Source organism: Delphinapterus leucas, chromosome 18 (genome assembly GCF_059928025.1).
Source record: "Delphinapterus leucas isolate spDelLeu-1000000601 "Yukka" chromosome 18, BTC_Dleu_Yukka2, whole genome shotgun sequence".
Lineage (NCBI taxonomy): Eukaryota > Metazoa > Chordata > Mammalia > Artiodactyla > Monodontidae > Delphinapterus > Delphinapterus leucas.
The window spans coordinates 27,512,871-27,523,862 of record NC_143146.1 but is presented as its reverse complement, the minus strand read 5'-3'; the positions used below and the strand labels follow the sequence as shown (position 1 = coordinate 27,523,862).

Below are 10,992 nucleotides of genomic sequence, written 5' to 3'. Positions count from 1 at the left end.
GGCGTTGAAACGCGCAAAAGGTAACCGAAAAAGTAAATTGCCACGAGCAAGGCGCACCCTCCCTTTCAAAATCGCTCCGACCCTCTGCAATGCACCGCGTTGCAGCCGAAAATCGCCTGTTCCCGTGCAGAACTGCGTCCTGTTGGCAGCCCCTGGGGTTCTGAACCCGTGCCACTTAACCAGGAGGATGGGGAGAGGGGAAGCACTTTTAAGTTTAAAAGTCCTGGGATCCCTTGAGGGAGGGGAAAGACGGGAGGCAGAGAAGGCAAAGCTTCCCAAAAGTTGATTCTAGACAAACAAATATCAGATGGGAAGAGAGAAAGGCAACTTGCTTAAGCACGCAGTAATAAAACTTTTGCATAAGGCGTGGCGACAGTGCGCGAGAGCCTGCTCATAGGCGCTAAGGCTGATTTCAAACCTCGGGCTCAGATTACACTTTGGAAGGAAGACCCCGGCGCGCACTAACGCCTCTCACACACTTGATTCCCCTACACACTCACACACACGCACACACACACAAGCGTGCACATACATACACACACAAGACCTCTTAGTTGAATATAAGCAAATGAAACAATTGAAACCATATCTTTTTCTTTAAAACTGCGATAAAAGAGACTCCCGCTCAAAGGCGTCACGGTTCCTCTCATTTAGGTTTCTTTTCAGAAGAAATGAAAGCCCCCGGGAGATACCTCTGCCCAGAGTCAAATGGATCCTACCTGCTTTTTTAAATGCCTGTTTTTCCATTGCTAACTCATAAAACACATTTTAAGCAGGATAGCTGAGCTCCAATCTCAGCCTCAGAGCTCCTTGTCACGTTCTGGTTCTCTTGCTTTCCCTTTCTTTCATCACAACGCTTTGGTAAAGTCGCATAAGTGATCAAAATTAACATAAATCATTATTAGTTATTAGGATTCGCTCTAAATTACACTGTGACTATCGCACCAGCCCCATCTGCCGCCCCTGCTCTAGCAGCAATAGATTGCAGATAAAATAAATGTCCTTACCCCATTAGAAGGTTCCTGTCTCTGTAGCCAAAAGCCAAACAAAAGCAATAAATACCGGGCTTTCTCTCTCCACTATTCAGCTGTGACTCTTTTCATCAGCTCTTCTTCTAGAAAAGCTCGATAGCTGCCTGAAAATATTGCATTTTATATCACCAAAGGGCGATTAATATTGCATTAACTGTATTTAACAGTTTTTTAAGCGCGAGTATTCTACAATGCGTTGGTTTCTGTTAATATGTACAGGGGGTATCAGAACTACTGCACACCACTTAAGATATTCGTATAAACATACTATTTGTCTCACACTTTGTAAATATATATATATATATAATGTTAGAGTGTAGCGCGCGATGTTTGAAGTGGAAGAAGCCGTGCTAATGGTCTGCTTAAAGTATTCAGGCACTGGCTGGAGACAGCCGGGTCCCAGCCTTCATTAAATGTTTATTGTCAACATTTGGCGGGGGAGGGGCGGGGGGAGGGAAAGACTGGTGTAAGAGAATTTTCGCGGCTGGAAATTGTCAACACTTTGTTTTATTCTGATCCATGCCTACAAAAGTTTGTGTGCATTATGCTTCACTGAAGCCAGGCGTCAAGAGTTACCAAACTTTGGTTTGTAATTCGCTTTACCTAATCAATGCAAGGAGTCTGCCTCTCTTCCTTCTCCATCCCTCCTTTTGCCACTTCTCTCCACGCTTTAGTTTTTCTTCTTTTTTCCCATTCTCTTCGCTTTCTAAATCGGAAAGAAGAGACCTCCAGGGCCCTCGGGCTTGGGGCAACGGATGGGAGACAGGCGCTCCTAGCCCCTCCCCTGGGGCTGCAGCAGCAGGACACTGGTCCCCTGGCTTGAGCTTTAACAACTTCTCTCGAAACCGAGATTTTCGTCCTCTGTTTTGCGATCCAGGACTCTACGGAATTCCCCGGGACTAACGCCCAGCGGCCAGCCTTCCTCCCGTGCCAGGTATAAGGTCCAATTCGTAGCAGGGCTTTGCTGGTGTGCACCCTAACAACAAAACAAAAGCCGAGACCTTATTGCTCCCAGTTCTTGCCAAAAACTGTCAACCAGTTTTGTAAGTTTTGTGGTGTTTAGGACGTCTGTTGACGTAGGCAAACTGTGGGGAGGGGAGTATTTTTAACCTCTACGAGATACTGGTCCATTCCCCCTTCTCGCAGGACGCCCTCAGAAGCCCTTACAGGGTGGGAAAGAACATTCGGGAGCGCTTAATTACCAGCTGCGGAGCTCCAGCTCAATTCTCTGAGGTGACGCCGCACACAAAACGCGCTTGCGCGAGCTCGGCGCGCTCCGTGCGCACTCGGAGCGCGCCCCGTCCGCGCGGCGCTCCCAGCGGTCCGTACCCCGCCGGTCACGCCTGCGCACGCGCGCCGGACGCTGGGCACTCGGGCGTTTGACCGCTCCGGTTATTCACGGCCTGGCTAAGTCCCGGCCAGGGCCGGTAGGCGGTAGCTGTCCCACCGTTCGAGAGGAGCTGAGGCCCCCGGCAGCTGGAAGCTTCCGGGCCGCGAGTCGCGGCAGGCGGCGGAGGGGCACAGACCCAGCGTACCTGGTCGCTGGGCCGCGGCTCGCACCCCTAGGGCGCTGGGATTTCCCCGCGCGGGCGGCCAGGGATGGGTGGGTGTTTCCAGGGGGTCAGGAACCTTGCCTGGGTCGGGGGAGAGCGGTTCCCCTCCTGGCTGCAGATTCAGACCCAGTCAGCTCTGCCTGTGGTTTGAAACGGCACCCGCTCCTAAGTCCGAAGTCTAGCCTGAGAGACTGGAGGGGAGGGAGCAGCACCACGAGGCCGCCTCCGAAATCACTCCGTGAGCCGCAGGAGCGTTCGGCCGCTCCAGTTTCAAGGCCCTTCCGGGCCCGCGCCCCGCCCTACGGAGCCACCGGATTTCGGGGAGGGGGAGAGGGAGGGCTGCCCAATCTCTTCACCAGGCTGACTTGACAACAATTACGAAAGTTTTTAATTAGCTTCTTGTTATCCTTCATTTTATTAATTTCCAGAATCCTCAGGCCATGAATTATTCAAAGGGCAAGCCAACCCGAGCGGGGCGGCGGCGCGCCCCCGCCGCACGTGCCCGGTCCGGCTCGAGCAGAGCCGCTTGCCCGCTGCCCCCGGAGGGCGTGAGGCGGCCCGGCCCCTCCCGCCGCGGTGGCGCAAAGGTTTGCTCAAATATTAAATAACGTAATTATTGCGACAAGGCTTATCTCGCAGGTGGGAAAGAGGCCCCCCGTGAGATTTAGAATTCGGCTGCTATTTTTTAAAAATCAATTAAGCTTGCGTTCTCCTCTGGAACCGCTCGCGAGGACTGGGGCTAAGACTGCAGCGGCAGTAACACCCATCAGCAAAACCACACCAGAGAATAACTGTGGTCGTCACCTTTATCACCTCGCCGGCCACCAAGGCCATTCGAATGGGGTGGGGAACGCTGCTTTTAGCCAGGTCAGAAGTCACAATTCCTACCTCACGGATTCGACTATGAAAGCCCATCCAAGTGAAAGATGGGGTAGGGATTCTTCAGGCTAGGTTGGCGGGAAGACCGGGGAGACGGGGCAAGGGGCTGAGGGCGGGAGCTGGCCAGGTGAGTCCTCGGCCCAGGGCGCCCTGTCCTCTCTTGGCGCGGCCAAGTGTAGGAACCGGACCGTAGTCATCTTAATACCACAAGAAATTAAAAGTCGATACAATCACGGCAGTGGGTGCCTACGGTTTATTTATGAGGGTGTAATCGAAGTTGAGAGCAATTTCAGAACACGCATTAAACAAAAATCTATTAAGAAGTTAGTTGAAGCGTCTTGAGGACATCATTTCCTAGACCTACAGAAGTAGCGGGACCCGGAGCTAGGACTGGGGAAAAGAGAAAATTTAAAACGAATGGGTGGCTTAAACGTGGTAGATGCATTTTATGCTTACTTTTCTTTTGCCTTTCCTACTCCACAACCGCCTGCATTTCCTGAGAAGCTGAAATGCAAACAAAGCACAATTTTCCCACTCCAACTTATTTTTAGATTATTTAAAAGAACCGGAGCCACGCTATTTCCACCCACTGACTAGTGCCAGAATTCACTTGAAGTTCCGTTCTTCAGAACCAGAAAACTTTGAAAGGTTAACTACCACTGAGTAGCAAGCCTTAGCACTCTCTCCAGGAGGATGTTTGTTAACTTGTTTATTTGTTTGTTTGTTCGTGAATTGACAAAGGTATCTTAGAATAGTCTTAATATTCCTTCAGGCAGTATACAGATTCAGTCACTAGATAGCAAGGCATTTCCTGTTTTGCACAGCTTCCTACTACGTAAAATAGGAAACTCTGCAAATCATGTATTTTCATAATATGTTTTATTAACATAATATTGTCTTCTCTTTATTTGGTAAGGATTTTACTTAATACAAAACAAATGCTTAGGTTCTTATTACATACATTAGTCATCGTTATATAATACAAATATATTTGCCTGCAACATTTCCGTTCGGGGCAGATTTTTTTTAAAAAACAGCCTTTGTAAATCTGTTTATTTGTTCATTCCTGGTTCTCCAACAATGAAATCCGGTCATACTTTTCTATAAAATAACGTGGGTATTTTTTTAAACAAATGTATTTTATTTAAAACTTTGATGACATTTCAAGTTAATAACAACAGAAACAAATCAATTTTGATGGAAGAGATCTATTTTAAAAATACCTCTAGTGATTTTTTTAAACATTAACAATTGTTTAAAATCACAGCTTTTTAAATGTACTCTTCTTTTTTGAACATCAAGCATTTTGTTTCACAGATTTGCCGGTGAAATTAAAAAGATTTGGCTAAAGTAGGATGACTTCAGAAGATATAATCCCAGCTATTAAGAAACTTTTTACATTTGGCATCTGATCTAGTCCCGGGTCACCAACAGAGAATCTCCGGTCCCTCTGGAGCAGTAGGTGGCACACTAAAGTTCCAAATGAACAGAGGCATTTGACACCATGGCTGGACAGATCAGTGGATGGTTTTTGTTAACCTCCAAATAAAAGTTATTTAGTTACAACATTTTCTTAGAAACGTTTTTAGGCTAGAACAACACATACAAACCTCCAAATGCCTCTGCACAGAACCTTGATTTAAATATTTTGAGAGTGCGTGGTTATTTATTACCTTCCACCACTCTGAAGCGAGGGCTGTGCTTGAAGGATTTCTGCAGTTAAAAAAAAAAAAGAAAACTTTGATAAACACAGGCAACTAATAGAGAATTCATTTTATTCAGAGCACCGCTTTCACATGAGTTATCTGAAAGTGAATTCTGATTCAGCAGAAAAATACATCATTCTCATCCTTTCCCCTCTTTTCACCTCCCTTTCAACGTCCTTCCCTTCCCTGTATTTTTGGTTGAATTGAGTCTCATTTGTTGACCGGCTCTCCCAGGACTTTGGCCCAGTATAAACACAAAAATGCACCCAAACCATAAAACTGCTCTTCTTTCAGTTATATTTTATTTGTAAGTGTACTGGGACATATCCCCCTGTTGTATTTTGGCGCACAGAAGTGGTTCTGATAGAAGTGGGGAGGAGGGGAAGATAATAGAGCAAAGACATAACCAAGGAAAAAGCTCAGCAGACATACATGGACAGGTAGATCAATCCGTGAGGCATTTCAGGATTAACACTGGCAGTTCGTAACCACTGTGTGAGTGTGTGCATTAAAGAAAATATTTACAGTAATCTTCCTTTTTTCCTTTTCCTCTAAATACAAGAATATGACAAGAATGTTGTGTTTTCGGTGAAAACAGGCAGTAGACTGTGAAATCACACTATCCACAAAACGGTCTATCAGAAAGCTAGCCCAGTTTAGTGCTCAGTTTCAAATGCATAGAATGTTTGCGCTGCAAACAATGATATACAATGTAATTAAATAAATAATGCCTAACCAGAGTGAGACCTAGTTGTGTTTCTTTCTGCACCTTTCAGATCATGCATGATTTCAGTCTTGTTAAATGGCAGGTTTTTTCTTTTCTCATCTGTTCTGTTTTCAATTTTTTAGTTCTTATTAAAGGATGGTAATAAACCATCTCCACCCGAGATCAAAAGAGTGTCTTGTGCACCAAGCAGGCATTTTACCTAACCACCTCCAATTTTTTTTCTTTTTTTAATCCATCAGTAGTTTCATAAAGTACCTTGATTATTACTATGAGATGCTATACATGATTTTCTATTTGGGAGACTGATAGTGCAAATTAAAGTTCTTGCTACCCAACATTTATCCCCAGCAATAAATTACTTTTGGATAATAATAATAATAATTTAATAATAATAATAATGAAACAGTTGTTCTGCTTCCCCCCGCTCCCAACATGCAGACCCTTTTGAAATAAATGGAGGGCTTTAAACCTGTCTTCCTCTCATCTGGGATTTAGTTGATTTTCTCACAGCCAAGTCCTGCTCCAAGTGAAAGCAGAAACTTCTCAATATTTCAATGATTTCATGTTCTCCAAGAGAGAAGAAAGGGGACCTAGAAGAGCAAGATGGGTCCTGTTTTGTGGAGAAAATGGGACAGCGTATCTCTCCTACTGTCTGCCACCCCATCAATCTATTTGAATCAACAGGGGAAAAAAAAGTAGAGAGTTTAAAATAAGCCACTCAGAAAAATAAATGAAAGGGCAAGCAAGTTCTCTGAGTGGGGGGGGGGGAGCTTAGTTTGAAATGGTCTGTTTTCTAGATCTTAGATATGAGAGCAAAAATGGAAAGAGTAAAAACCTGGTTAAAATTGTTCTATTTTCCTAGAATAAAATATTTATTTCGGAGCCTCTAAATTCTGCTTTTTAGTCAGCCCAAAGACTATGCCTCTCTCTCCCTAAAGACCCCCATCTGACCTATCAGGCCACAGGAGTATAGGCTGGGTCACTGGAAAACTTGGACTTCACCTAAACAAGTAGCCACCCGCCGCCCCTTTCAGCTGTGCCCCTACTCACTTTCTGGAAATGGAGAGCAGCCATCGGAGTCTCATTGGAAAAGAGAAAATAAATCAAAGAGGACTTGGATGGGGTGTAGGTAAGACTTAGAGGAAAGATTAAATTAAACACACAAACAGAACAACTAGCTTTGCTACCCAGAATTTCACCTTCCGGTTCGTCTGGTGTTCGGTCTTTGACTCAGTTCCTGTGTGTAGGGCTGGGCGATAGTAATAACGTGGTGCTCTTTTTTCTCTTCCTTGCGGGGGAGGGGGGGAGGAGGGGGGAATGAAGCTGCAGAACACGACTCTCCGGAGTTAAATTTCTAAAGCATTTTTTTCTTTGCTTTTGTTCCGTTTTGTTTTCTTTTGTCTTTATTTGTCTAGTTTTTGGTGCTTGGTAGGTTTTTTTGTACATAGCTCCTTGGTCCCCAGGAGATTTTGGTAAGTGTCTCTGGTCAAAAACAGTCAATTTCCCTACCCTTCCCGAGTCTCCCCCCACCCTCACCCTCAGAGCCATCCTGCCCCTCACAACCCCTCCTCCACTCTCCGCTTTCCTTCCCCCGACTCCCCCACTCTCACAAATGCTCCCTCTTCTTCCCCTGCCCTTCTCTCTGGTGTCCACACCCTGCACCCCAGTCCTCTAGGCTGGGGAGAGTAAGGGCAGGGAGAGCAGAGAGGAGGTGGAGGCGAGCGCTCGAGGAGGGGCTCCCCAAATGCAAGCAGGACAACGGACACTCTAAATCCGGGGGGAAACAGGCCCGGGGAAAGCCCCTCGAAATGCCCATTCGGCTCCCCACTCTGCCCCGCCCGGTACCTCCCATCCCCCTCAGTAAGTGGCGGAGAATTTCATCCGCTTCTGCTTCTGTCTCTGGTTGCAAAACCACACCCGCACCACGTTCTTTTTGAGGTCCAGTTTCTCGGCGATGGCGGCGATCTTCTCGGACGAGGGCCGGGGCTGTACGGCGAAGTAGGCCTCGAGCGAGCGCTTCTCGGGCGCGGCGATGGAAGTCCGCTTGCGCTTCTTCTCGCCACCGTTGAAGAGCTCGGGCTTGTTCATTTTCTCGCGCTGCGCGCCCTCGGCTTCCTCCAGCCACGCCTGCAGGATGGGCTTGAGCGCGATCATGTTGTTGTGCGAGAGCGTGAGCGACTCGAACCTGCAGATGGTGCTCTGGCTGAGCGAGCCCACGCCCGGGATCTTGAGGTTGGCCAGCGCCGAGCCCACGTCGGCCTGCGTCACACCCAGCTTGATGCGCCGCTGCTTGAAGCGCTCGGCGAACGCCTCGAGCTCGCGCGGGTCCGTGTCCGAGTCGCAGATGGACGCCAGGCCCGCCGCGCCCACCACGGCCGCCGCCGCCGACGCCGCCGCCACCTGCCCGGCCGCCGCCGCCGCCGCCGCCGCCGCTGCCGCGCCGTGGTGCGCCGCCGCCGCCACCAGCCCGGGGTGCGGCAGCCCCGACGGCATGTTCATGGCGGCCGCCGCCGCCGGGTGCGACAGGTGGCCCAGGCCGTGCATGTGCGGATGCGGATGCGCCGAGCCGCCCAGCAGCCCGCCGCCCGGGCCCCCGCCGCCGCCCCCCGGGCCGCCGCCGCCCGGGCCGCCGCCGCCCCCGGGGCCGCCACCGCCTGGGCCGCCGCCGCCCCCCGGGCCGCCTCCGCCCCCCGGGCCGTCGTGGGCGCCGCCGCCGCCCGCCGCGCCCGCGCCGCCCGCTCCGGCCATGAGCGCGAGCGAGGGCGACGAGATGTGGTCCAGCAGGTCACCGGGCTCGAGCGCCTGGTGGTGATGGTGGTGGTGGTGGTGATGCGCCAGCGGCACGGTGGACGTGGACGTGCATGGCACGCTGTTCATCGTGTGGTACGTGGCGTCCGGCTTGAACGGGTGGCTCTTGCCCTGGGACACGGCGATGTCCACCGCCGCCAGCGCCTCGGCCCGCGCCAGCAGCGTTTCGTCTAGGCTGGCGAAGAGGTTGCTCTGTAGCTGCAGGCGACACAAACCAAACCAAAAAAAAAAAAACAACCACAAAACCAAAAAAAGCAAAAACACAGAACAACCACACACAAGCCGGAAAGTACAAGCAAAAGGCAAACACAAAGCAAGCAAAATAATAACGACGAGGGTGGGGATAGTGGAGACCGGGAAAGACAGAAGAGGGACACATTGGGGACGAGACAGGGGGTCAGATGAGAAGGGACGGGAGTGTGAGGGGCAGATGCGGAGGAGAGGGGGACACAGGAACACATTCCGGGGACGGGCGTGGGAGACGGAAAAGGAGGGGGAAAGAAGAAGTGCAGATGTAACTCGCAGCTGGGGACCCGTGTCACGCACCCGAACACGCACAGAAAACGCCTTTCCAAGGCATGAAATTAACAGGAAAGAGTGGAGGGAAGTCGAGACTCATGGCCCCAGCGCTCCCCACTCCGATCGCCGGCGCCCGACACGGAGGCAGAGGCGACGGGAACACGACGCTAAGCTCCACTGTACGAAGCCTGCCTCGCAGCGGGACTCTTCTAAAACTCCCTGCCCGCAAATCCCCGCACCGGGACCTGTACATACATCAGCACCCGACATGCAGCGTGTCGGAGACGGGGAGGGGCGGGCGCGCGGGCCGGGTCCGCGTGCATGGGGCGCTTACCGGCGGCGTGGGCAGGCAGGCCCGCCGGATGGCCTCGGAGCTGGAGTGCAGCGACGGGTACTTGTGCTCAGGGAGGGTGGGATGCATGGCAAAGTGAGGCTGCTTGCTGTTCATGGACATCATCTTGATGGCTTGGCATGTAAATCCACAAACACTCCGAAAGTCCGCGGGAAAGTGCGCACGCCGGCTCCCCCGGCCTCCCTTCGGAGGCTGCAGCCGCGGCGGCTGGCGGCGCGGAGGCGGCGGACGCGCCGGGGGCCGCTGCTGCTTCTTCTGCCGCCGCTGCCGCCCGGCGCTGCTTTGACCGCGCAGACCGCCGCGCACCGGCCTCGCGATCCCACTTCTCCGAGAGCTCTAGCCCCGTGCGCCGACGGGATGCACTCCTCTTACACCTGAGCCCCAATTCTCGCGGCCGGTCCGGGGAGCTCTCGCGAGAGTTCGCGGGCCCACCGCGCTGACAGGCATCAGCTGTCTCCGTCTATCTGACGCGCGCTCTCCCTCTCGGCGGCGCCGTGCGTCTGCGCGCGCGCGCGCGCTCTCCCGGCCGCGACCCGCGCGTGGGAGCCGCTCTTATAGTGACCACCAGCAAGGACAGCGCAGGTGATGCACCTGTAGCTACCCGGACATGCGCACTGCACTTCTCACCTTTCCCATCGCGGGTCTGGAAAGATCAAAAGGGCCAGCTATTGTTTGAGGGTAGGCATCTTTTAGGGGGAGAAAGACAAGATGCTTGCCAGCCCCTGGGTGGTTTCCCTCCCTCCTCCACACCCTCACCCCGATCGCAAGCCCTGAATATATGCGCATTACTTAGGCACACCTCCTCTCCGGGACGTCTAACAAGCTGTTATATAATGTATACAGCTGGGCATTTGTATGTTAAATTATGCCCGCGCATTCTTCTGTATGCAGTATAAATAACACAGAAATGCAGAAGGTGCTGTCTTTTGCGGCAAGAACCTGCTTCTTTCATGGTTTATAAATAGGTTCCTGGAGAATGAATAATCGCGGTGACAGACATTTGTTTGAAGCAGTCAGATGCTATTGATTTCCATATGATTTAATTTCCTCCGCATACTTTGTTGTTGTTGTTGTTGTGACTATAAGTGTGTCAGGCACCGACAGTGACAGCCACTTAGGAGCCACAAGGAGCGTGTGCTTTCTACTAGGGAACGGCTGGTTGTTGAAATGAAGTTGTGCATTTCTCTTATTGTTTGTCTCCTTTAACCGTGTACAAACCCACATTTCAAACGAGCTCCGGATGATCTGAGGCTCCTTGTAATCAAAAGGAAAAATAGTTAACAGGGTGTAGCTGGGATCCTTACCTCTCTTCAGCGTACACACACACACACACACACACACACACACACTTTATGTTGGAAACTCCAGGAAAAGGAAATAGCTTCAGAGAAAAGGGAATAAGATGTTGAAGAGAACT

General features: G+C 51.0%; 1 protein-coding gene across 1 annotated transcript; it reads right to left on the bottom strand.

The window, feature by feature from the left end:
• Positions 1-7,641: 7,641 nt before the first annotated feature.
• On the bottom strand, positions 7,642-9,786 carry POU4F1 (POU class 4 homeobox 1). Its single transcript, XM_022576978.3, has 2 exons — positions 9,558-9,786; positions 7,642-8,902 (listed from the first exon to the last, which is right to left on the bottom strand). The coding sequence occupies exons 1-2, from the start codon at positions 9,678-9,680 to the stop codon at positions 7,754-7,756; spliced, it is 1,272 nt and encodes a 423-aa protein (XP_022432686.2). The 5' UTR covers positions 9,681-9,786; the 3' UTR covers positions 7,642-7,753.
• Between the last annotated feature and the right edge of the window lie 1,206 nt (positions 9,787-10,992).

Bases quoted from the DNA above. Each gene is read 5' to 3' on its own strand.
- POU4F1 (XM_022576978.3), bottom strand. From the start codon at position 9,680: ATGATGTCCATGAACAGCAAGCAGCCTCACTTTGCCATGCATCCCACC. The intron at 8,903-9,557 runs GTAAGCGCCCCA...TGTCGCCTGCAG, and splicing joins CCTGCCTGCCCACGCCGCCG to CTACAGAGCAACCTCTTCGC.